Genomic DNA, 26,719 nt, shown 5'->3' with positions numbered 1-26,719 from the left:
GATCTCCCCCGGCTCCTGTGCAGCTGGAATCAGAGGCTGCGCGATCTCCCCCGGCTCCTGTGCAGCTGGAATCAGAGGCTGCGCAATCTCGTTCAGCTCCTGTGCAGCTGGAATCAGAGGCTGCGCGATCTCGTTCAGCTCCTGTGCAGCTGGAATCAGAGGCTGCGCGATCTCGTTCAGCTCCTGTGCAGCTGGAATCAGAGGCTGCGCGATCTCGTTCAGCTCCTGTGCAGCTGGAATCAGAGGCTGCGCGATCTCCCCCGGCTCCTGTGCAGCTGGAATCAGAGGCTGCGCGATCTCCCCCGGCTCCTGTGCAGCTGGAATCAGAGACTGCGCGATCTCCCCCGGCTCCTGTGCAGCTGGAATCAGAGACTGCGTGATCTCCCCCGGCTCCTGTGCAGCTGGAATCAGAGGCTGCGTGATCTCGTTCGGCTCCTGTGCAGCTGGAATCAGAGGCTGCGCGATCTGCCCCGGCTCCTGTGCAGCTGGAATCAGAGGCTGCGCGATCTCGTTCAGCTCCAGTGCAGCTGGAATCAGAGGCTGCGCGATCTGCCCCGGCTCCAGTGCAGCTGGAATCAGAGGCTGCGCGATCTCGTTCAGCTCCAGTGCAGCTGGAATCAGAGGCTGCGCGATCTGCCCCAGCTCCTGTGCAGCTGGAATCAGAGGCTGCGCGATCTGCCCCAGCTCCTGTGCAGCTAGAATCAGAGGCTGCGCGATCTCGTTCAGCTCCAGTGCAGCTGCAATCAGAGACTGTGCGATCTCGTTCAGCTCCAGTGCAGCTGGAATCAGAGGCTGCGCGATCTCCCCCGGCTCCAGTGCAGCTGGAATCAGAGGCTGCGCGATCTCCCCCGGCTCCAGTGCAGCTGGAATCAGAGGCTGCGCGATCTCCCCCGGCTCCTGTGCAGCTGGAATCAGAGGCTGCGCGATCTCCCCTGGCTCCTGTGCAGCTGGAATCAGAGGCTGCGCGATCTCGTTCAGCTCCAGTGCAGCTGGAATCAGAGGCTGCGCGATCTCGTTCAGCTCCAGTGCAGCTGGAATCAGAGGCTGCGCGATCTCGTTCAGCTCCAGTGCAGCTGGAATCAGAGGCTGCGCGATCTCGTTCAGCTCCAGTGCAGCTGGAATCAGAGGCTGCGCGATCTCGTTCAGCTCCAGTGCAGCTGGAATCAGAGGCTGCGCGATCTCGTTCAGCTCCAGTGCAGCTGGAATCAGAGGCTGCGCGATCTCGTTCAGCTCCAGTGCAGCTGGAATCAGAGGCTGCGCGATCTCGTTCAGCTCCAGTGCAGCTGGAATCAGAGGCTGCGCGATCTCGTTCAGCTCCAGTGCAGCTGGAATCAGAGGCTGTGTTTCACCAAAAAGATGATCACTTAAGGATCAGTAGTGCAACATGGCAAAACATTACATCCTGTCAGTTACCCAACTTCTTCCTCTGGACCTCTCTGCCTGTTCCTACTCCATAGCTATTTATGCAACAAAGTTTTTGCATCCTGTTTAGCTTGCACTGTACTGTAGATTACTTAAAAATATTATATGTGGCACCAACACTATGAGGCAGCTTTAACTGCACGTCATGTCACTGTCCGTTGGAATGAGCTGTGATATTGCATCCTAGTACTGACCACTAGTAACATTGAACTATAGTAATGTCACCTCTAAGTACTGGCCTTGACCAGCCACGACATCCTGGCACTGACCGCTGTGATGTCACGTCCTGGCACTGACCACTGTGATGTCACGTCCTGGCACTGACCGCTGTGATGTCACGTCCTGGCACTGACCGCTGTGATGTCACGTCCTGGCACTGACCGCTGTGATGTCACGTCCTGGCACTGACCGCTGTGATGTCACGTCCTGGCACTGACCGATGATGTGAGACTGCTTTGACACCAGTTGTTGGTAGTGATTGGAGCTGATATCAACACTCTGACCTTTTGCCTTTGTACAGAGAACCTTGCTAATTTTTTTAACTGTTCAGGAGAGATTTTAGATATTTTTCACCAGTTTGTTAAATTTTTGCTGATTAATAAACTTGGAATGAAATTGTTTACTATTTGAAAAATGAAACTAATTCCATTTTTTAAAAAAGCTTTGATGCATTCAATTACAATCCAGAAGTTCAGACATTGCTGAAGTTCTTAAACTGTAACAAACAGGAACAGGAGTAGGCCATTCAGCCCCTCAAGCCTACTCCACTATCCACCAATAGGATCATGGCTGACCCTACACACCTCACACCCATTTTCCTGACTTTTCTCTGTAACACGTGATTCCCTTACTGATCAGAAATCTATTCATCTCAGCCCTGAATATACACAAGGACTGTGCTCCCAAAACTCATTGTGGCAAGGGGTTTCAAAGACTCCTAAACCTTAGAGAGAAGAATTTTCTACTCATCTCAGTCTTAAATTGGCATCCCTTCTGAGATTTTGTGCCATCTGGTCTTAGACTTTCCCAACAGGGGAAACATCATCTCCACATCCACTCTATCTAGTCCTCTCAGTTTTCTGTAATTTTCGATTTGATTCCCCCCTCATTGAATATAGGCCCAGACTGCTCAACCGCTCCTCATATCACAAACCCTTCATTCCTGGGATCATTCTTGTGAACCTCCTCTGGACCCTTTCCAAGGCCAGCACATCCTTCCTTAGATACAGGGCCCAAAACTGTTCACAGTACTCCAAATGGGGTCTGAGCAGAGCCTTATACAGCTTCAGCAGTACATCCCTGCTGTTGTATTTTGCCCTATAGAAATGAATGCTAACATTGCATTTGCCTTCCTAACTGCTGATTGAACCTATATGTTAACCTCGAGCGAGTCCTGAACCAGGACTGCCAAGTCCCTTTGTGTTTCAGATTTCCAAAGCCTTTCCCCATTTAGAAAATAGTCTGCGCCTTATTCTTCCTACCAAAAGGCATTACCTCACACTTTCCCACATTGTATTCCATCTGCCACTTCTTTGCCTACTCCCCTAGCCTGTCTAAGACATTCTATAACCTCCCCACTTCCTCAACACTACCTGTCCCTCTACATTTCTTTGTATCATCCACAAATTTAGCAACCATGCCCTCAGTTCCATCTTCCTAATCATCAATGGATACAGTGAAAAGTTGTGGTCCCAACACTGAACCCTGTGGAACACCACTAGTCACCCACTGCCATTCTGAAAAGAACCCCTTTATCCCATTTTCTGCCTTCTGTCTGTCAAGCAATCTTCTATCCATGCCAATACCTTGCCTCTAACACCATTCGCTCTGAGTTTATTTAGCAGCCTCCTGCAAGGCACCTTGTCAAAGGCTTTCTGGAAACCCAAATAAATCACGTCTGCTGGCTCTCTGTCTAACTTTTTTATTACCTCCTCAAAGAATTCTAACAGACTCGTCAGACATGACCTCACTTTGATGAAGCCATGCTAACTCAGTCCTATTTTAGCATGCACTTCCAAGTACTCTGTAATTTCATCCTTAATAATGGATTCCAAGATCTTACCCATGACCGAGGTCAGGCTAACTGGCCTGCAATTTCCCATTTGCTGCCTCACTCCTTTCTTAAACAGGGGTGTTACATTAGTCTTTTTTCAGTCCTTTAGGACCTTCCCTGACTCCAGTGAATCCTGAAAGATCACCACCAATATCTCCACAATTTCCTCAGCTATCTCCTTCAGACCCCTGGAGTGTAGTCCATTCAGTCCGGATGATTTATCCACCTTCAGCAACCTTTCAGCTTCCCTAGCACCTTCTCCTTAGTGAGTCTGCCCCTGAAGTTCTGGCATGTTACTGATGTCTTCCACCATGAAGACTGATACAAACTACCAATTCAGTTTCTCTGCCATTTTTTGTCCCCCAGTGTCACTTCTCCAGCCGTCCAATGTCCATTTTTGTCCCTTCTTCACTTTTATATATCTTAAAGAAAGCTCTTGCGATCTTTTATATTACTAGCTAGCTTACCCTCATATTTCATCTTTTCCACCCATTTTTTAGTTGTCCTCTGATTGCTTTTAAAGGCTTCCCAATCCTCTGGGACTCTCACTCTCAAATGCAGGAAACTATGTCTAACCCACTGACAATACTGCCCTCTACTATTACTCCATTCCTATTAACTTCCTCCATTTGAATGGCTTCCTATAACACAGTGCTATGGTCAGTCTGCTTATCCATCCTGCAGCCATTGCTTTCATCCATAAGAACCTTAAACCTGGTGAATAATTGTAAAGGCGGAGGCTGCTAAATGCTATCTTCTGGACCTCTAAATCTGCCTCACTGCAGTCACATCATGACACTGACCAAATGAGCAAATCCCACCCGTAAGGGCTGTGACTGCCTCTCAGTACAGTGATTCCAGCTAACTTTCCCCTTCCCCAGTGCATTGCAATGGCTGCAGCTCAGCCTCCAGCTAAATAACTCTGCCTCAAACCACAGACAATTATTGTAGATGTGGTTACACTGGATCCCACCAGGTGAAAGGTACAGAATTCTAAAAATATGTTCAGGAAAACGCTCCCCCCCCGGCCAACTATTGTGTAACAAACCCAACAAGAGAGGCAATAGTTCTAGATTTTAGGAAATGAGAGTGAAAGCAGGAAGGATTATCAGTGGGACTGGGCGGGGTTTCAGTGGGTGGGTATTTAGTGGTTAGTGATTATAATTCAGTTTATAGATGTTATGGAAAAAGATAAAATGAGGTCAAATTCAGTCCAACAAAAGAAAAATGTCAGCCTTGTAACTGCAATTGTCAGCTGGCACCGTCACCACCCCCTGCACCATCACTGCCCCCTGGCACTGTCACTGCCCCCTGGCACCATCACCACCGCCCTCCCGCCCCCTGCACCGTCACCGCTCCTGGCACTGTCACTGCCCCCTGGCACCATCACCGCTGCCCGCTCCCCACCCCCTGCCCCATCACTGCTCCCCCCAGCCCCCTGCACCATCACCGCCTCCTGGCACAGTCACTGCTGCCCCCCCGCCCCCTGCACTATCACCACCCACTGCCCCCTACACTGCCCCCTGCTCCCACCCCATCCTGAGGAATGGGTTTAATTTATTTTTATCACATGTATTAACATACAATGAAAATTATTGTTTCTTGCGCACTATACAGACAGAGCATACCATTCATAGAGAAGGAAACAAGAGAGTGCAGAATGTAGTGTTACAGTCATCACTAGGGTGTAGAGAAAGATCAACTTAGTGCAAGGTAAGTCTGTTCAAAAGGGATAGGGGATAGGGATAAGAGATGTCAGAATGAAGGGCCATTGCAGATGAGAATGGTTGGAACTGTGTAATTATTGTTTTTCTCTGGTACAATGCCTCAACATTGCTGTTAATCACACTGTGAAGTTTCCTTCATACTGTTATGTATGTTAACTGGGCTCTAATATCCTGAAAGGTTGCAGAAAGTTTCACAGTAACAGTCAGGAATCCCTGAGAGAGTCAGCTGGAACATTCAGAGTCTCAGAGCTGAACAATAAAGTGTTTACTACAGCTGTGACCAGCAGTGCAACTGTCAGAAGGCAGCAGCTAGGGATCTGCTGAAGCAGTTCTGGCGTCTCACTATCTCAAGGGCCGGCTAGTGTTTTTATTCATTTATTCCCTTTGCTATTGTTTCTGTCTGACTCTAGGATAGAATCACAGAAAGCCTCTGCACTGGGACAAGTGCTTCAGCCTAACCATTTGCCTCCATTCTTAACCATTGACATTCAATAGCATTTTCATTGCTGAATCCCTATTATCATCATTCTGGGGGGTTACTATTGATCAGAAACTGAACTAGCCTAACCATCTAAATACTGTGGCTGTAAGAGCAGGTCAGAGGCTCGGAATCAGGCAGTGAGTAACTCACCTCCTGACTCCCCAAAGCCTGTCCACCATCTACAAGGCACAAGTCAGGAGTGTGATGGAATACTAACCACTTGCCTGGATGAGTGCAACTCCAACAACACTCAAGAAACTTGACACCATCCAGGACAAAGCAGCCCCGCTTGATTGGCACCCCATCCACAAACATTCACTCCCTCCACACCTACCGACACTCGCAACATCTACAAGATGCACTGCAGGAACTCAGCAAGCCTCCTTAGGCAGCACCTTCCAACCCAGCAACCACTAACATTTAGAAGGACAAAGGCAGCAGATACCCTTCAACTCACTCACCACCTGACTTAGAAATATATCGCCGTTCCTTCACTGTCGCTGGGTCAAAATCCTGGATTTCCCTTCCTATCAGCACTGTGGGGGAATCTACACTCCAGGGACTGCAACAGTTCAAGAAGGCAGCTCACCATCACCTTATCAAGGATAATTAGGGATGAGCAATAAATGCTGGCCTTGCCAGTGAACACAGTAAGAAGCTTCACAACACCAAGTTACAATCTAACAGGTTTATTTGGTAGCAAAATCCATGTACCATGGTACATTGGGGAGACCGTGCAGATGCTACGACAACGGATGAATGAACATCGTTCGACAATCACCTGGCAAGAGTGTTCTCTTCCTGTTGGGGAACACTTCAGTGGTCACAGGCATTCGGCCTCTGATCTTCGGGTAAGCGTTCTGCAAGGCAGCCTTCACAACACATGACAGCACAGAGTCGCTCAGCAGAGACTGATAGCCAAGTTCCACACACATGAGGACGGCCTCAACCGGGATCCTGGGTTCATGTCACATTATCTGTAACCCCTACAACTTGCCTGGGCTTGCAAAATCTCACTAACTGTCCTGTCTGGGGACAATACACATCTCTTTAACCTGTGCTTAATGCTCTCTCCACTCACATTGTCTGTACCTTTAAGACTTGATTACCTGTAAAGATTTGCATTCCAATCATTATTCTGTAAATTGAGTTTGTGTCTTTATATGTCCTGTTTATGAACAGAACTCCCACTCACCTGATGAAGGAGCAGCGCTCCGAAAACTAGTGGCGTTTGCTACCAAATAAACCTGGTGTTTAACCTGGTGTTGTGAGAATTCTTACTGTGTTTAACCCAGTCCAACACTGGCATCTCTACATCTTGCCAATGAAGCCTATGTCCCATGAATGAATCAAAAATACAATCACTATCCACATGATACACATAAATGGCTTGCTCCTTATTCTGAGACTGTGTCCCGTGGATCTAGACCTCCAGCCAGGCGAAATATCCTTCCCCAATCTCCCCTGTTAAACTCTGTCAGAATTTTGTACACTTCAATAAGATCACTTCTCATTCTTCTAAACTCTAGAAAATACTGGCTCAGTCTCCTCAATCTTTTCTGACCAGACTATCCTAACATCTCAGGGATTGGTCTGGTGAACCTTCGTTGCACTCCCTGTGTGGCTAGTATGTCCTTCCTTGGGTAAGGAGCCCGAAACTGCACACAATAGTCCAGGTGTGGTTTCACCAAGGTTCTACACAAGCAGACACTCCCTTATTCCTGTACTGAAATCCCCTTCAATAAAGGCTACCATTTGTACCTGCATGTTAGTTTTCAGTGACTTATGAATAACAGCAGCAGGTCCATTGGCCATCGCTTCCCTATCTCTCCTCAGTTAATACTCTATATTCTGTTTTTCCTACTTAGGTAGATAACTTTGTATGCCTAGGGTTCTCCAGGCCACTGTCATGCCCAAGTAGGAAGTCTCTCAACACCAGGTTAAAGTCCAACAGGTTTATTTGGTAGCAAACACCACTAGCTTTCAGAGCACTGCTCCTTCATCAGGTTCACTCACCTGACTTGTTACTGTGTTTACCTCAGTCCAACACCAGCATCTCTACATCATGCCCAAGTAGCCCAGGGTGCAGGGAGACATCAGGTATCCAACCGCTCGAGAGTTCCCCAGGCTATGTTTTTCCACGTAATCAGCTGGAAATCGGTGCAGGGCTGATTAGCATAATGAAATTTCCATTTCAATATGATTAGTGAGCCTGGGACGAAACGCTCCAGGCTCAATTATGTCCCACCGCCCACCGCCCCCCCCCCCCACCCCCCAACCCCACCCCACCCCACCCCCACCCCTACCGGGGGACGTTCCCACCAACATCAACAGAGATTAGGCATGCTCATCCCACTGATGGGGATTGAGGCCCCCCCCACCTTCCGAGGAATCAGGGGAAGGGGGAGTCCTTTGGGCAGTGCCAGCCTATCATTCCCACTGGGCACCCTGGCATTGCCCACCAGACACTGGGCAGTGCCAAGGGGGTGGGACCAGAGAGAGTGGGGTTCACTGGGGGTGCTGATTGGAGGTGATGGGGTACCTGCTGCACACTCTGCAATGGGATCAGTGGAAGAAGGAGGGAGAAGGTGATCAGGGCTGGCCATGGAGAGGGATGGGGCGGGTGGTGCAAGAAGGGGCTGGGCTGCACATTAAGGCAGTGGGGGGGTTTGGGGCTGGCCATGGAGGGCTGGTGATTGGAGCTCGGGGGTGGTGGGGTAGGCCAGCAATTGGTGGGGGATGGGTAGGCTGGCAATGGGAAGGGCAGTGTGCATGTGCTGATCTCCCCACTGGTCGAGCAGCCCATGCACAATGGCCCACTCAACACGTTGATTCCGGCCTTTCTGGCGGGAGAAAGCCCTGCCGCCACTCACCGGCATGAATTCTCCGAGACACTCTGGAGCACAGAGTGCAAGAGATTTGTTCTGGGAAATACACCCAAGAAACAGGCAGGAAAATCTCCCATTTTCCCACCTCTTGGGCACTTAGAATATAATGCGGAAAAAAGTGACAGGATTCTTCCAAAATAAGAACATAAGAAATAAATAAACTATCAGCCTTTGCCCACTCACTCAGTCTGAATTCCCTTGAAGCTTCTTTGCAACCTCTTATTCCACCAAGTTTTATGCCATCAGCAAATTTGGAAACATTTGGTCCCCACATCCAAATCATTGATACAGATTGTGAACAGCAGGGGCCAGAACACTGATTCTTGCCATACCCCACCAACCACTTTGTTGATGAATATATATATAAGAACATAAGGATTAGGATCAGGCGTAGACTGCTCCACCATTCAATAAGATCATGGCTGATCTTTTCATGGACTCAGCTCCACTTACCCTCCCGCTCACCATAACCCTTAATTCCCTTATTGCTCGAAAATTTATCTATCCTTGCCTTAAAAACATTCAATGAGGTAGCCTCAACTGCTTCACTGGGCAAGGAATTCCACAGATTCACAACCCTTCATGTGAAGAAGTTCCTCCTCAACTCAGTCCTAAATAGGCTCCCCCTTATTTTGAGGCTATGTTCCCTAGTTCTAGTTTCACCTGCCAGTGGAAACAACTTCCCTGCTTCTATCTTATCTATTCCCTCCATTATCTTATATGTTTCTATAAGATCTCCCCTCATTCTTCTGAATTCCAATGAGTATAGCCCCAGTCTACTCAGTCTCTCCTCATAAGCCAACCCTCTCAACTCCAGAATCAACCGAGTGAATCTCCTCTGCACCCCCTCCAGTGCCAGTATATCCTTTCTCAAGTAAGGAGACCAAAACTGTACACAGTATTCCAGGTGTGGCCTCACTAGCACCTTATACAGCTGCAACATAACCTCGCTGTTTTTAAACTCCATCCCTCTAGTAATGAAGGACAAAATTCCATTTGCCTTCTTACTTACCTGCTGCACCTGCAAACCAACTCCTTAAGATTCTTGCACAAGGACACCCAGGTCCCTCTGCACAGCAGCATGCTGCTATTTTTTACTATTTAAATAATAGTCCATTTTGCTGTTATTCCTACCAAAATGGATGACCTCACATTTACCAACATTGTTCTCCATCTGCCAGACCCTCGGCCCTCAGTTAGATTGTCTATATCCCTTTGCAGACTTTCAGCGTCCTCTGCACGCTTTGCTCTGCCACCCATCTTAGTTTCATCTGCGAATTTTGACACGTTACACTTGGTCTCCAACTCCAAATGATCTACGGAAATCATAAACAATTGTGATCCCTGAGGCACAACACTAATCACTGATCGCCAACCAGAAAAACACCCATTTACCCCCACTCTTTGCTTTCTGTTAGTTAACCAATCCTCTATCTATGCTAATACATTACCTGTAACACCATGCACCTTTATCTTATGTAGCAGTCTTTGGTGTGGCACCTTGTCAAATGCCTTCTGGAAATCCAGGTACACCACATCCACAGGTTTCCCCGTTGTCCACTGCACATGTAATGTTCTCAAAGAATTCCACCAAATACGTCAAACATTCCCTTCACGAACCCATGCTGCGTCTTACCGTTGGGACAATTTGTATCCAGATGTCTCGCTATTTCTTCCTTGATGTTAGATTCAAGCATTTTCCCTAGTACAGAAGTTAAGCTAACCGGCCTATAGTTACCTGCCTTTTGTTCACATTTTTTAAACAGTGGCATCACATTTGCTGTTTTCCAATCTGCAGGAACCACCTCAGAGTCCAGAGAATTGTGGTAAATTACCAGTAATGCATTTGCTATTTTTCCCCACCATCTCTTTTAGTATCCTGGGATGCATTCCATCAGAACCAGGAGACTTGTCTACCTTCAGTCCCATTAACTTGCCCAACACTAACTACCTGTTTCATGATAATGATCATTTCTAGGTCCTCACCTTATCTCAAAACACCACCTGGGACTGTGTATTGGAGGACAGTGAACAAGAAGTTTATTAAGTTATTAGTCTCATGTAGGCTTACATTAACACGGCAATGAAGTTACTATGAAAATCCCCTAGTCGCCACACTCTGGCGCCTATTCGGGTACACTGAGGGAGACAATTAACCTAACCAGCGCATCATTTGGATTGTGGGAGGAAACTGGAGCACCCGGAGGAAACCCACGCAGACACAGAGAATTTGCAGACTCCACACAGACAATGACCCAAGCTGGGAATCAAACGCAGATCCCTGATGCTAACCACTGTGCCACAAGGTGAGAGAAGGGTAGCTTTGTAGTTTTGTCAGCTGAGCAAATCTCCACATAGTTTTTAAATGTATTGGGACATGACAAGGCCACCCAAGTTTGATTAAACCGAGGGACCATTAAGAGGGCAGTTAACAATGAACCATGATGCTGTACAACCTGAATCACATCTCATCCCAGATTGCAGTGAAAACAGCAAGTTTTCATCTTTACACGGCATTAGTGAAGCGATTGGGTTTAACACTAAACTCCCAGCTTTACAGTCACTGAGACCCACTGTCTCATCTCCAGGATGTCTCATCTCTTTACTAAATTATATTTAAATTTTCAAACTGTGATGGTGCAGCTGGAACTCATTTCCTGTCTATATTGTGTATTCAAAATATCAACTGTTTCTCTCTCCACAGATACTACCAGGCCTGCTGAGTTTATCCAGCATTTTCTGCTTTTATTCTTCTATTAATTAGTAAGAAGTGATTATTTTGGGGCAGCACAATGTCTCAGTGCCAGGGACTCAATTGTTACTTTCAACATTACATTCATGAGGAATTATCTGAGGTGTCTCCTGTCCTACACTGATGTGGTTAGCTATACTGTGACATGGCCAATCAAGATCTGGGATCTGTAATAAATGCCAGTTTGTGCAGACTCACCCTGAGAATGAAGAAACAAACCTAATGTCAGCTCAGTCATTATAAATACAAAGTCTCATTCTCCTCTTCACTACAGCACCCTGGATACTCCAATGTTGCACATTTTCCACAAAAACAATTGTTACTTAAACTGCAAGGTTTCAAATCTGTAGTTATCTTTAATTAGATCCTTGGGTTGTAATTAAACAGTAAACAGCTGATGTGCTGTGCAATCCACAGCCTAGAACAGTCTCTTCCCAACACAAAGATAACTAACCCAGCAGTTTACAGCAGCCTAGAAAAAACCCATGATACTATTCTAGTTCTTTCAGGTCATTTGCACACAACTTGTCCAAATCCCTGCATCCTCCTCACAGTTCACCCTCACACCCAGCTTTATGTCAGTTGCAAATTTAAAAATATTACACCTAAACTGTTTATATAATGAAAAGCTGGGGTCCTGTATTACCCAACCAGTCACTGCCTATCATTTGGAAGACCATTTATTCTTTGTTTCCTGTTTGTCAACCAGTTTTCTATCTGTCTCAATATACCAGCCCCAATCCCATGCACTTCAATTATAGGAATTTAAAAGCCTTCTGAAATTCCAAATAAACCACATCCACTGCTCCCCTTCACCTTGAGTTACATCCTCAAAAATTCCAGATTTGTCAAGCACGGTTTCCCTTTCATAAATCCAATCCTGCTGCTGTTTTCCATGTTTGGCTATAAAATCTTGGATAATGGATTCTAGAATTTTCCCCACTAATACCAGATTTATCTATAATTGTTTTCTCTCAACCTCCTTTAAATAGTGGGATTAACATTAGGTACCCTCCAATCTATAGAAACTGTTCCAGAGTCTAAGAACCCTGGAAGATAACCACCAATACATGCACTATTTCTCCAGCTACTTTAAGAACTCTGGGATGTAGATTACCAGGCTCTGGGGGGATTTATCAGCCTTCAATCCCAATTTCCCCATAACCATTTCTAAAACTGATTTCCTTCAGTTTGTCTCACTAAACTCTGTTCCCCAATATTACTGGCATCTTGTGTCTTCCTTTGTGAAGACAGAACCAATGTATTTAGTTAGTCAGCAATTTGTTCCCCATATAAATTCCCCTGTTTGATTGTAAGGGATCTACATTTGTCTTCGATCTTTTATCCTCTGCATTCACAACTCAGTTACAATGGGGAAATCTAAACTAGGACCTAGATAAATTACAAGTTCTGTCAATATCCAGTAATTAGTGGAAAATTTTGGTCTTTGTTTCCTTGAATTGGATTGAAGTAAAAGGAATATTGGAATTTGAGACACTGACTGGCTTTATACTGCTGAACTATAATTGATCACAAGCTGAGTTTCTTGTATCCCATGATGGTGTTCAAAATAGAAACTTTCAAAACCATAAGAGAACAAGACAGACAAAATTGGGTTAAGTTTTTGGTTTATTTACACAAATCTAGACAGTGGAATGTATGTGAAACTGTTTCCTACTGAGTCAGCAGTGTGACCCTCCACCCTTTAAAACTCACATTTACACAAACACATTCTAATATTTCATTCTGCTTCCTGAGACAACATCTCAGTGACAGGCTCCATCTGGACAGTTGCTGAGCTCATGAAAATGATTGTGTAAGAACAATGTCCAATGGAAGTTGAGAATCTGTCATGATGAGCAGTGAGTGACATGCAGACACTGGGACACATGCAGCTAATTTCTAGACAACACTGACAGAATTAACTACACTCAGGACAGGTCAACTTGATGACAGCAATTCTTCTGCACTTGTTTAATGGGAGGGGAACACTCAGTGTCTATTACCTTTACCCTTGGCCCTTTAGGAATGAGCCAATGTCAGTCCTCCTGCCCCAAATCACAGCATAGGAATGAGGCATCTGATGTTTCAGTGAAATGCTGGACCAATAAAGCTTACTAGACTGCTGCTCAGACACCAGGTTTTGGGAGTGAGTGGACCTTACAGATAGATCACCATTTCAGAGGCTCGGCTAAGGAATTCTGCCATCAGCTTAATTGACCTTCCATCTACCTCAGGTGGAGGGAAGAGGACAAACACCATGACTTATTTTGGAGGATTGGCAAATTCTGTTTTCACACCACTTGTACTCTGCTCTTCTTTCTCAACCTTCTTGGTTGACACAATTGTTTCTTCAATGATCTCCTCATAAGCCTCTGCTTTTTGCTTGGAGGATTTGGATGTCACTTTTGGTCCATCTTCCTTCTGCTCTTTCTTGGAGGTGACGATGGTGGAGGTGTTCAGAGTGGAGAATCGGGGCTGGAATGGGACAGATAGTGCTGGGGTAGCACTGGAAGGTGGCAGGTTGATAATACTGCTGCTGAGCCTGGTTTCTTCACCTTCCAGCAACTTCCTGTTAAAGAAAAAATAGCCAATGTTAAACAAAGTGGCTTCAGTGAGCTTCCACATCCTCTAGCCCTCCAACACTGACTGACCCACTGCTACAACTAGTGGGGCTAGCAAATAGGATGAGCTTTTGGTTCAGGATTACTTCTCTCCCAAGCCTAATTTTCCATTAAACAGCACCTCTAGCCACCATCACTTAACAACCTTAGTTGACCAAATATGAATCAACTACACTTGGCATTGTTATTCTGACACTTAGCTGCCCCACCAATGAACAGCATTTCCAAATTCACTGAACAGTTAAAAGCAAAATACTGGAAATGTTAGAAACCTGAAATAAAATGAAATAAAAATACAAAGTGCTGGATAAACTCAGCAGGTCTGGCAGCATTTGTATAGTGAAGTAGAATTAACAATCCTTCCTAACTCCCACCTTTCACTGACCTATTCCATACCAACTGCTCCATCCCCTCAGTATATAATCCATCACATTCCTTCCTCTTCAATTCTAAAGAGTTTTATGGATTTGGAACATTAACTGTCTGTCACTCTCCACAGATGCAGTAAGTCTCAACACCAGGTTAAAGTCCAACAGGTTTATTTGATAGCAAAAGCCAGTAGCTTTCAGAGTACTGGCTGCCCTTTCGTCAGGTGAGTGGGATTGCCAAGTTCCACACACAAGACCAGCCTCAACCAGGATCTTGGCTTCATGTCACTCTGTAATCCCCACAACTTGCCTGGACTTGCAAAATTTCACTTATTCTCCTGTCTGGAGACAACACACATTTCTTTAACCTGTTTAATGCTATCTCCACTCACATTGTCTGTACTTTAAGACTTGATTACCTGTAAAGACTCACATTCCAATCATTTTATAACTTGAGTTTGTGTCATAAGAACATAAGAAACAGGAGGAGTAGGCCATCTAGCCCCTCGAGCCTGCCCCACCATTCAATAAGATCATGGCTGATCTGTCGTGTCTCAGTTCCACATCCCCGCCCTCTCCCCATAACCCTTAATCCCCTCGCCTATCAAAAACCTATCAACCTGCATCTTAAAAATATTTAGCGAGGCAGCCTCCACCACTTCAACAGGCAGAGAATTCCAGAGATTCACCACCCTTTGAGTGAAGAAGTTCCTCCTCAACTCCGTTCTAAACTGTTCCCCCTGCCCCCCCGCCCCCCCCCCCCCCCCCCCCGCTTTATCTTGAGGCTGTGCCCCCTAGTCCTACTGTCCTTTAAGCAGGAAGAGCCTCTCCACCTCTATCCCATCCATCCCATTCGTCATCTTATATGTCTCAATGAGATCTCCCCTCATTCTTCTAAACTCTAACGAGTACAAGCCTAGTTTATACAGCCTCTCCTCATAGTTCAACCCCCTCAACTCTGGCATCAGCCTAGTAAACCTCCTCTGCACTCCCTCAAGGCCAAAATATCCTTGCGTAAGTGCAGCGACCAAAACTGCACACAGTACTCCAGCTGCGGCCTCACCAGTGCCCTGTACAGTTGCAGCAAGACCTCCCTACTTTTATATTCAATCCCCCTCGCTATGAAGGCCAGCATCCCATTTGCCTTCCTGACCACCTGCTGCACCTGCAGGCTGGGTTTTTGCGACTCATGCACAAGGACCCCAAGGTCCCTCTGCACCGTCACCTGCTGCAGTTTTTCACCATGTCTTTATATGCCCTGTGTGAACAGAACTCCTGCTCACCTGACAAAGGGACAGCCAGCACTGAAAGCTAGTGGCTTTTGCTATCAAATAAACCTGTTGGACTTTAACCTGCTGCTGAGTGACTTTTTACTGTTTACCCCAGTCCAACACCAACATCTCCACATGTCCACAGATGCTGCCAGGTCTGCTGAGCTTTTCCAGCATTTTGTTTTTCCCACTGAACAGTTTCAATGCAAGAACCCAGACATTGGTCCCACAGACAGCCACATCTCCAACTTAATCAGAAAACACAAATTAGTCATCTTAATTCATGGCTGCTGACAAATGTCCCTCCTTCCTGAGGAACTAACTTGGTTCCAGGAGACAAATTTTGAAAATTGCACTCAATTATTTCCACTGGCTGGGAGTTTCAGACTGGAGTCAAAAAATTAAAGCCAAACCTTGAGTGAAATTAGGAAAAGCTTTGAGGGAAAGAGTGGTCAATCTCCAGAAACACATCTATGCTAAATTTGATTTTATTTATTTGTCACCTGTATTAGCATACTGTGAAAAGTAATGTTTCTTATGCACTACACAGACAAAGCATACCATACATAGAGAAAGAGTGCAGAATGTGTTAGTCATAGCTAGGGTGTAGCAAAAGATCAATGCTGATGCTAATTTTGCTACACTATTACTTAATGCTAATAGTAACATTTATTAATTTCTGTTAACCAAAGGTATTACACAATTTGGGACAGAGGTAATTGGATGGAGTTAGTCACAGATCGGTATTGATCTCACCAAATGAAATGGGTTTCTGAAGCTAAATATTGTGCCCCAGGTCCAATGCAGAATAGTGAGGTGACAGCCTGGACCATGTGTCTCATCTGTGACCCAACATTAATGCAGGCAGCTGACCTCACCAGATAAAGCTTCATTAACCCTGCTCCAAGAGACCATTTTCTGAATCAATTTCACTCAAATTCTCCATAATGGAGTATGTACCTGAGAGCCAGCAGTGTGGGTAACACCCAATACCCCACTGTGCCTGATTCAGGCTGTAACTCAGTCACAGAATCATCATGGATCTACCAGCTGGCAGTCAATTGGTGGTTCTTGTTAGCCAAACGAGCAAAACTAACTCAAATTAACTTAGGGACAAATTAAGAGGGGCAGCCCCCCCAAAAAAGGAAGCAGGGGGGACAGCCCAAACAGAAACCAAAGTCCAAAGGAAACAAAACATTAAATCAAAATGTGATTGAGGGGGTCTATAACGCACGCCAGCCCCTACTTGGTTCCACAGCCACCTCGATAGAATTGCCAGATAGTCACATCTGGTCACAATCCAGTGATTTTGCTATCAGCCAAGGGCAGACTTCTGTTTGTCATTTAGTGAAAGAGGCTAACATTCAGGGTCCTCACTGATGAATGGTCACTTGGACAAGATAGCAAAAGCTAGTTAGCTCTTAAGTACCCCACATCCCAAGATTAGAGGAAAGGAATTATTTAGCCACACATCCCTGTGTTTTCTGAAGTGAACAAATCCAATCTCTGAAGCTATGGGATTTTAATTATTTTAACTCATTAACTGGGGAAAGATGACTATCAAAGTACAGCTGAGCTCATTACTGGCCTGTGGTTTTCACTCAGCTTCACTTCCAATGATGCCGAGAGAGCAGCCAAATTTAGAAGCAGCAAACAGGGAATTGACGATGACAAATCACTCAGCTGTCAGAATCCAGCATTAATCTCAGTACACTCAGGAGTAGCTGGTCAGACAGGCATTGGGGCAATGTGGTATCAAATGTGCATTGTTCAGTAAGGCTGCTAATGGTTCACAATCTTCATGCTCAGTAGCTCCAGATCATGTACAAATCAAAAGAACATTCATCTGGTCAAATTTCTTTTGATCCAAGATCAAAGGATTTAAGAAAAACCTTCTCAAGGGAAATTATGATGGACAATAAATGAATGACACCCACATCTTTGGATATCCTGCGAAGTGTTAGTTGAAGTTCAGCACACAGCTGGCCATAGGCTACACCACTCCCTTCAACAGGGACAGAGGTGTAGATAGAAACTTGCAGCCGAAGTAAGCAATTCAGCCCTTCAAGCCTGCTCTGCCATTCAATCAGATCATGGCTGATCTCTTCCTGGTGTAGAGATGCCAGCGTTGGATTGAGGTAGTCACAGTGAGATACACCTGATGAAGGAACAGTGTTTCTGAAAGCTTGTGGGATTACTTTCAAATAAACTGGTTGGACTTAACCTGGTGTCGAGAGACTTCTTACTGTGATCTCTTCCTGGGACAGGGTTTTATGGCCTTGCTTTCCTGAAACCATAAAATCCCACCCAAAGTCAGACCTGTCCATGATCCATCCCTTGCCTGCTCCGCTTCCATGACAGAGATGATAAAATTCCAGCCTTGGTCTCAAATACACCTCCCTACCAGTTCTCTGTACCCTTCTAATCTGTTCTTTAAAATCCGAAATATATTTATCTCCTTCTTGAAGTCAATGATTCACATTCCACCAGGCTATGGACAGTGAGTTCCACAAATTTACCACCCTGAGAGAGTAGTAGTTCCTCCTCATCTCAGTTTTATATCCACCACCTTGCAACCTATACCTGTGAACTCTTGTTCTAATGGTGAAATCATTGTCAGCAACATTATTGCCCACTCTCCAGGAGGGGTTGATCACTACAGAAGAGTCTCACCTCCCTTCTCAGAGGGCCCATTATAGTAATTAAGAGCACAAGGATTTTACAGTTCAGGTTATTGATGTGGGCACTGTCAAACTCTTACCGATAAGCAGCAATCTCTATGTCCAAGGCCATTTTCACATTGAGAAGCTCTTGATATTCCCTCAGGTGTCGTGCCATCTCAGACTTGGTGTTCCTCAGCTCATCCTCCACTTGCGCAATAGTGTCCTGATTGAATAAGAAAGAATTAGTCTTGAATTGCACTCATTAAATCACTTTCCCAACCAAAAACATGTTTCCTTTTTGGGTCAGTGACTTGAATGAACTCATCCCAGACACCTTGCTGCAAAGTCTCATAAGTGGGCAAGTACAAAGAAAATTACAGCACAGGAACAAGCCTTTCAGCCCTCCAAACCTGCACTGAATGCTGCCCGACTGAACTAAAACCCCCTACCCTTCGATGACCTATCTCCATTCCCATCCTACTCATGTATTTGTCCAGATGCTCCTTAAAAGTCACCATCTTATAGAACATAGAACATTACAGCGCAGAACAGGCCCTTCGGCCCACGATGTTGCGCCGACCAGTTAAAAAACAATGACCCTCTAACCTAAACCAATCTCTTTTCGTCCATAAACCTATCCACGGATCTCTTAAACGCCCCCAAACTAGGCGCATTTACAACCGCAGCAGGCAGGGCATTCCAATCCCTCACCACCCTCTGGGTAAAGAACCTACCCCTGACATCCGTCCTATAACTACCCCCCCTTAATTTAAAGCCATGCCCCCTCGTGCTCGCTTTCTCCATCCGAGGAAAAAGGCTATCACTGTCCACCCTATCTAAACCTCTAATCATCTTATATGTTTCAATAAGATCCCCTCTTAGCCGCCTTCTTTCCAGCGAAAACAACCCCAAATCCCTCAGCCTCTCCTCATAGGACCTCCCCTCCATACCAGGCAACATCCTGGTAAACCTCCTCTGCACCCTCTCCAAAGCCTCCACATCCTTCCTGTAATGTGGGGACCAGAACGGCACACAGTACTCCAAGTGCAGCCGCACCAGAGTTGTGTACAGTTGCAACATGATGCTGCGACTCCTAAATTCAATCCCCCTACCAATAAACGCCAAGACACCGTATGCCTTCTTAACAACCCTATCTACTTGATTCCCAACTTTCAGGGATCTATGTACACATACACCTTGATCCCTCTGTTCATCCACACTATTCAAAGTCCTCCCGTTAGCCCTATACTCAACACATCTGTTATTCCTACCAAAGTGAATTACCTCACAGTTCTCCGCATTAAACTCCATCCGCCACCTCTCGGCCCAGCTCTGTAACCTGTCCAAGTCTTCCTGCAACCTATGACACCCTTCCTCACAATCTACCACACCTCCGACTTTGGTGTCATCAGCAAATTTACTAATCCACCCAACTATACCCTCATCCAGATCATTTATAAAAATTACAAACAGCAGTGGCCCCAAAACAGATCCCTGAGGCACACCACTCGTAACCGAACTCCATGACGAATATTTACCATCAACCACCACCCTCTGTCTCCTATCTGCTAGCCAATTCCTGATCCAATTTCCTAGATTACCCTCAATCCCATACACCTGCATTTTCTGCAGAAGCCTACCATGGTGAACCTTATCAAACGCCTTACTAAAATCCATATATACCACGTCAACTGCCTTACCCCCATCCACCTCTTTGGTCATTTTTTCAAAAAACTCAATAAGGTTAGTAAGGCACGACCTACCCACTACAAAACCATGCTGACTATCTCCAATCAATTCATTACTCTCCAAATAACTATAAATCCTATCCCTAATAATTTTTTCTAAAACCTTGCCCACAACAGAAGTGAGACTCACCGGTCTATAATTCCCGGGGAAGTCTCTGTTCCCCTTCTTAAACAATGCGACAACATTCGCTAACCTCCAATCCTCTGGTACTATACCAGAGGCCAACGACAACCTGAAGATCAGAGCCAGAGGCTCTGCAATCACTTCTCTTGCCTCCCAGAGAATCCTAGGGTAAATCCCATCCGGACCAGGGGACTTATCTATCTTCAATCCCTCAAGAATATCCAGCACATCCTCCTTTTCAACTGTAATACTGTCTATTCTACTCCCCTGCAACCCAGTGTCCTCCTCAGCTATATTCTTGTCCCCCTGCGTGAACACCGAAGAGAAATATTGGTTCAATGCCTCTCCAATCTCTTCCGGTTCCACACATAACTTCCCTCTGCTGTCTATAACTGGCCCTAATCTTGCCCTAACCAACCTTCTGTTCTTGACATACCTATAGAACGCCTTAGGATTCTCCTTAATCCTATCAGCCAAAGTCTTCTCATGTCCTCTTTTAGCCCTTAACTCACTCTTCAACTCCCTCCTAGCCAATCTAAAGTTTTCTAGTGCACTACCTGAGCTCTCAAGTCTCATCTGAACATAAGCCTCCTTTTTCTTTTTAACCAACGAATCAACTTTTTTAGTGCACCACGGTTCCCTAGCCCTACCAATTCCTCCTTGCCTGACAGGGACATACCTATCACAGACTCGCAGTAGCTGGTCCTTGAAAAAACTCCACATTTCGGACGTTCCCAGTCCCTGTAATCTCCTAGTCCAACCTATGCTTCCTAATTCTCTCCTAATGGCCTCATAATTACCCATCCCCCAGCTAAAACTACTGGCCTGAGGTTCTTATCTGCTTCCACTACTCCCCAGCAAGTTCCAGACACCCACCATCCTGTGTAAAAAAAACTGGTCTTGTACATCTCCTTTAAACATTGTCCCTTTCACTTAAACCTATGCCCCCTAGTAATTGACTCTTCCACCCTGGGAAAAAGCTTCTGACTATCCACTCTATGCCCCTCAATCTTGTAGATTTCAATCAGGCTGGCCCTCAACCTCCATCACTCCAGTGATAACAAACTGTTTCTCCAACTCTCCTCACAGCTAATGCCCTCCATACCAGGCAACATCCTGATAAATCTTTTCTGTACCCTTTCCAAAGCCTCCACATCCTTCTGGTATGTAGTGACCAGAATTGAATACTATATTCCAGTGCGGCCCAACTAAGATTCTATAAAGCTGCAACATGAGTTGCCAGTTTTTAAACTCAATATCCCAGCTGAAAGCGAGCATGCCATATGCCTTCTTGACTACCTTCTCCACCTGCATTGCCACTTTGTGTACCTATACACCCAGATCCCTTTGCCTATCAATAGTCATAAGGGTTCTGCCATTTACTGTATATTTCCTATCTGTATTAGACTGTACAAAATGCATTACCTCATTTGTCTGGATTAAACTCTGCCATTTCTCCGTCCAAGTCTCCAACTGATCTATATCTGCTGTATCCTCTGATGGTCCCCATCACTATCTGCAATTCAATCAACCTTCATGTTGTCCACGAACTTAATCAAACCAGTTACGTTTTCCTCCAGATCATTTATATTACAAACAGCAAAGGTCTCAGCACTGATTCCTGAGGAACACCACTCATCACAGCCCTCCATTCAGAAACAGTCTTCCACTGCTACTGTCTTCGATGACTGAGCCAGTTTTGTATCCACCTTGCCAGCTCACCTCTGATCCCATGCAACTTCACCTTCTGCACCAGTCTGCCACAAGGGGCCTTGTCAAAGGCCTTACTGAAGTCCATGTAGACAACATTCACTGCCCTACCATCACTCAAGTAAGTTAGAGAGACATGACCTCCCCTTCACAAAATCATGTTGCCTCTTGCTAAGACATCCACTTATTTCCAAGTGGGAACAGATCCTGTCTTGAAGAATCCTCACCAATAATTTCCCTACCACTGACATAAGGCTCACCAGCCTGTAATTGGCCTATTCTTGCTACCCTTTTAAATTGGCACCTATCTTGGCTTTTGCATTAGACGACCACCCAACAACCTGGCTGATTTCTTCTCCATGTCACAGGATGTGAAAACTAAGAGCATTGATCCAACTATTCCACTGTGGAGATCCAGGATCAAAAAAGAGGTGGCCCAGTCACAGCGTGAATGACTTCATCAAGTGCATTCGGCAAACATGGTTTACCAGGCATCACAACAGAAAGGCTGGTTAACAGATAGGAAGCATAGTCAGCAAGATTTTGGAATCCTCATGCATCAGTTCTGAAAGCAAGCATGCAGGTACAGCAGGCAGTAAAGGTGGCAAATTGTATGGACTTCATGAAGCAAGAGGATTTGAGTATAGGAATGTTTCACTGATTGTATAGGGCATTGAAGTGTTGTGTGCAGCTTTGATGTCCTTATTGAAGATGTCCTTGCTATAGAGGGAGTACAGCAAAGGTTTACCAGGCTGATTCTTGGAATAGCAGGTCTGTCGTATGAGGAGACACTAAATTAGTTAGGACTATATTCACTGGAGTTTAGATGGATGAGAGCAGATCTCAAATTTATAAAATTCTAACAGGGTTAGACAGGGTAGATGCAGAAAGAATGTTCCTGATGGTGGAGGAGGGGTCCAGAACTAGAAGTCATAGTTTGAGGATAAGGGGTAAACCTTTTTAGAACTGAAGCAAGGAGAAATGTCTTCACCCAGACAGTGGTGAATGTGTGGAGTTCACTATCACAGAATGTGGTTAAGCCAAAACATTGTGATTTCAAGAAGTTAGACATTGCTCCTGGGGCTAAAGGGATGAAGGGATATGGTGATGGGGAGGGGTTGGAATCAGGATACTGAGTTCAATGATCAGCCATGATCATAATGAATGGCGGACCAGGCTCGAAAGGTCAAATGGCCTACTCCTGTTTCCAGTTTGTGTCTGTTACAACAGAAGTAAGAAGTCTGACAACACCAGGTTTAAGTCCAACTGATTTATTTGATAGTAAACTCAAGCTTGAGGTTCCCCTCTTCATCAGTTGAATGGAGAGTCAGTGAACTCTCCATTCAGCTGACGAAGAGGGGAACCTTGAAAGCTTGTGGGTTTACTATCAAATAAACCGGTCAGACTTAAACCTGGTGTTGTCAGACTTCTTACTGTGTTTACCCCAGTCCAACACCAGCATCTCCACATCATGTTATAACAAAAGAGCAGATGGATCATGGCAGCAGACTAAACTAGCTGCTCAGTTTAGACCACACATCTCAAGTTCCAATAACCCAAATACACTAAACCCCAAATAAAATGTGGCATAAAACTTATTTGAAATTAGACTCCAAGTATTTTCAATATAAACTAAATCTTTTAAAACTCATACTTCCCTTGAGCTGGTGGCAACTTATTACTGCAGCTCACAATCCAGGCTGGCCAGGAAGCGAGAAGGAACTGAATTACACACCATCATAACAGCTGCACATCTTTGGACTGAGAGAGGAACCCACACAGGCATGGGAGAACATGCAGGCTCTGCACAGTGACCTGAGGCCAGAATTGAACCCAGGTCCCTGGCACTGAGGCAGCAGCACTAACCACTGTACCACCGGGGGAGTGTTTGATGGAAACAGTAGCGAGGGGACAGGTGCTATGACACCTCCATAGTGGATCAGATATCAAACAAGACAGTACAGGAATGGGATCAGGCATCTGGTGAACTGGTACAACAATAATCTCTTCCTCAATATCAACAAAACAAAGGAGATTGTCATTGACTTCAGGAAGCATATAGGAGAACATGTCCCTGTCTACATCAACAGGTCAAAAGCTTCAAGTTTTAGGTGGTTCATATCACCAACCTGTACTGGTCCCCCCATGCTGATACTATAGTTAAGAAAGCCCACCAACACCTCTACTTTCTCAGAAGACTAAGGAAATTTGGCATGTTAGCTACAACTCTCAGCAACTTTTACAAATGCACCATAGAAAGCGTTCTTTCTGGTTGTATCATAGCTTGGTATGGCTCCTATTCTGCCCAAGACTACAAGAAACCACAAAGGTCATGAATGTAGCCCAATCCATTACAAATCCATTGATTTTATCTACACCCTGCTGCCTTGGCAAAGCAGCCAGCATAATTAGGGACACCACCCACACCTTCGTCTGTCAGGAAAAGGATACAAATGTCCGAGGTCATGTACCAACTGACTCAAGAATAGTTTCTTTCCTGTTGCAGTCAGACTTTTGAATGAACTTACCTTGCATTAAGTTGCTCTTTCTACACTCTAACTACGACTGTAACACTACATTCTGCTCTCTCCTTCTCTATGAACAGCATGGTCAATAGAGTTCATTAATTAGTCACAAGTAGTTACATTAACACTGATAAAGTTACTGTGAAACTCCCCAGTTGCCACACTCGTGCCTGTTCAGGTACACTGAGGGAGAATTTAGCATGGCCAAGGCATCTAACCAGCACGTCTTTCAGAATGTGGGAGGAAACTGGAGGACCCAGAGGAAACGAGCAGACACAGGGATAACATGCAAACTCCACACTCAGTGACCCAAGCCAGGACTCAAACCTTGGTCCTGGCACCATGAGACAACAACACTAAACTGTGCCGTCCCATTTGTCTGTATAACATGCAATGTTTACTAATAGCAAGAGAGAAAATGCTGGAAAATCTCAAGTCTGACAGCATTTGTAAGGAGAGAAAGAGCTGTCGTTTCAAGTTCAGATGCTTTGACAAAGGGTTGCCAAACTTGCTGAGATTCTCCAGTGTTTTCTCTTTTGGTTTCAGTTTCCAGCATCCGCAGTAATTTACCCTGTAACTGAGCCATGGGATAATAAACCAAAGGCTGCAGGGCCGCTGTCTGCGGTGCTGAAAGTTGCCGCTCCCTGTCCCTAGCCTTGTCTTTCAGAGCATGGAGGAAACTGAAGCACCCAGAGGAAACCTACAGACATGGTGAGAACGTGCAGAGTCCAGTGACCCAGGCCGGGAATTATACCCAGATCCCTGGCACGGAGGCAGCAGCACTAATCACTGTGCGGCCCTGTGTGTATAGCCCACATTCACTGAGTACTGATCAATGAGTGTGTAATGCCACTGTCCGCGGTGCTGAAAGCTGCCCCTCCTTGTGCCTAGCCTTATCTTTCAGAGTGTGGGAGGAAACCAGAGCACCCAAAGGAAACCTACACAGACATGGGGAGAATGTGCAGACTCCACAGTGACCCAGACCGGGAATTGTACCCAGGTCCCTGGCACAGAGGCAGCAGTGCTGATCACTGTGCCGGCCTGTGTACATTCACTGATCGGAGGGTAATGCCGCTGTCCGCGGTGCTGAAGCTGCCTCTCTCTCCCCCCGCCCCGGTACCTGGTAGCCGGCGATCTCGGCGCTGTGCCGCTCCTCCATCTCCCGGAGCTGCCGCTCCAGAGACTCGTTGGTGCCGCGGACGGCCTCCACCTCGATGGTGCGGGACTGCAGCTGGCGCCGGTACTCGCTCAGCTCCTCCCGGTTTGCCCGCAGAGCCTCGCTGCTCTTGGCCGCCGCCTCCGTCATGTCGGCGAACTTGGCCTTGTACCAGTCCTCGGCTGACTGCGTGTTGCGGGCCGCCAGGTCCTCGTACTCGGCGCGGATGTCCCGGAGCGCGGCGGTGAGCTCGGGCTTGGCCACATCCACCTCCACCGAGAGCTGTGCGGCCTGCAGCAGGCTCCGCAGCTCCTGTACCTCCTCCTCATGCAGCTTCCTCACGAAGGCCAGCTCATCCAGCAGCGACTCCAGCTTCTTCTCCAGCTCCAGGCGGGCCAGGCTGGCTCCGTCCACATCGCGCTGGCAGGCCCGGCCCACAGCCTCGGCCTCCTCTCGGGCCCGGGCCTCCTCCTCCAGCCGCTGGCGGACCTGGCGCACCTCCTGCTCCAGGCTGTCCCGCTCCAGCAGCGCCTGACAGCGGCCGGAGCTCAGCTCATCCACCTGGGCCCGCAGCTCCCGCAGCTCCTGCTCGTAGAGCTCGGCCAGGCGGGAGGGCTCAGCCTGCCGCTGCCGGAGGAGGCCCAGCTCGGCCTCCAGGACCCGGTTCTGCTGCTCCAGGCCGCGCACCTTATCGATGTAGAGGGCGAAGCGGTCATTCAGGCCCTGCAGCTGCTCCTTCTCGTTGGTGCGGGTGATGCGGAACTCGTTACCGAGGCCCGGGGCCTGCAGCAGCTCCAGGTCGGCGGAGCGTCGGTACTGAGCCGGGGCCAGGCCGCCGGCCCGCGGCACTGACTGCGACCTGAAGCCTCGGGACGAGGAGACGGACACGGAGCTGCCGAAGCGGGTATTGGAGCGGGGCCCGTCCCCGAACAGGCGGCGGTAGGAGGAGCGGAAGTCCGGCCCGGGGTTCATGGCGGCAGCGGCAGGACTGAGGCCCGGGGGCGGAGCAGAGCCTCTTATACCCCCCCCCGGGATAGACCATCCCAGCCCGGGCAAGGGGGGGAGCAGGGCGGCTCCCAGCATCAAACACTAGCCCGGGCCTCCATCCCCACCGCCCAAACCCCACTCCCCCGCTCACACAGACACACTGTACCCCTCACTGCCATCCCACACCCGGCCCACTGCCCGGGAACTGGGGCCCGGGATC

At 46.8% G+C, this 26,719-nt stretch overlaps 2 protein-coding genes across 2 annotated transcripts in view; one reads left to right on the top strand and one right to left on the bottom strand.

The window, feature by feature from the left end:
• The window catches only part of pcgf6 (polycomb group ring finger 6), an 87,702-nt gene extending 82,017 nt beyond the window's left edge, over positions 1-5,685 (top strand). Inside the window, exon 10 of the mRNA XM_080205353.1 lies at positions 5,613-5,685. Coding sequence (XP_080061479.1) covers positions 5,613-5,660 — 48 coding nt within the window. The 3' untranslated portion in view covers positions 5,661-5,685. The remainder of the gene's footprint in view (positions 1-5,612) is intronic.
• Positions 5,686-12,934: 7,249 nt separating this feature from the next.
• On the bottom strand, positions 12,935-26,488 carry LOC145354553 (alpha-internexin-like). The gene is made up of 3 exons (XM_080206016.1): positions 25,477-26,488; positions 18,348-18,472; positions 12,935-13,895 (listed from the first exon to the last, which is right to left on the bottom strand). Exons 1-3 carry the CDS (start codon positions 26,482-26,484, stop codon positions 13,589-13,591), a joined length of 1,440 nt encoding a protein of 479 aa, XP_080062142.1. The 5' UTR covers positions 26,485-26,488; the 3' UTR covers positions 12,935-13,588.
• Positions 26,489-26,719: the final 231 nt, after the last annotated feature.

Source organism: Carcharhinus amblyrhynchos, chromosome 17 (genome assembly GCF_965287045.1).
Source record: "Carcharhinus amblyrhynchos chromosome 17, sCarAmb.v2.hapA, whole genome shotgun sequence".
Taxonomy (NCBI): Eukaryota; Metazoa; Chordata; class Chondrichthyes; order Carcharhiniformes; family Carcharhinidae; genus Carcharhinus; species Carcharhinus amblyrhynchos.
Note: the sequence above shows the minus strand (reverse complement) of the source record. Positions and strands in the feature narration are given on the sequence as shown.

Bases quoted from the DNA above. Each gene is read 5' to 3' on its own strand.
- LOC145354553 (XM_080206016.1), bottom strand. From the start codon at position 26,484: ATGAACCCCGGGCCGGACTTCCGCTCCTCCTACCGCCGCCTGTTCGGG. The intron at 18,473-25,476 runs GTACCGGGGCGG...TTATTCAATCAG, and splicing joins CCGAGATCGCCGGCTACCAG to GACACTATTGCGCAAGTGGA. The intron at 13,896-18,347 runs GTAAGAGTTTGA...TTTCTTTAACAG, and splicing joins ATAGAGATTGCTGCTTATCG to GAAGTTGCTGGAAGGTGAAG.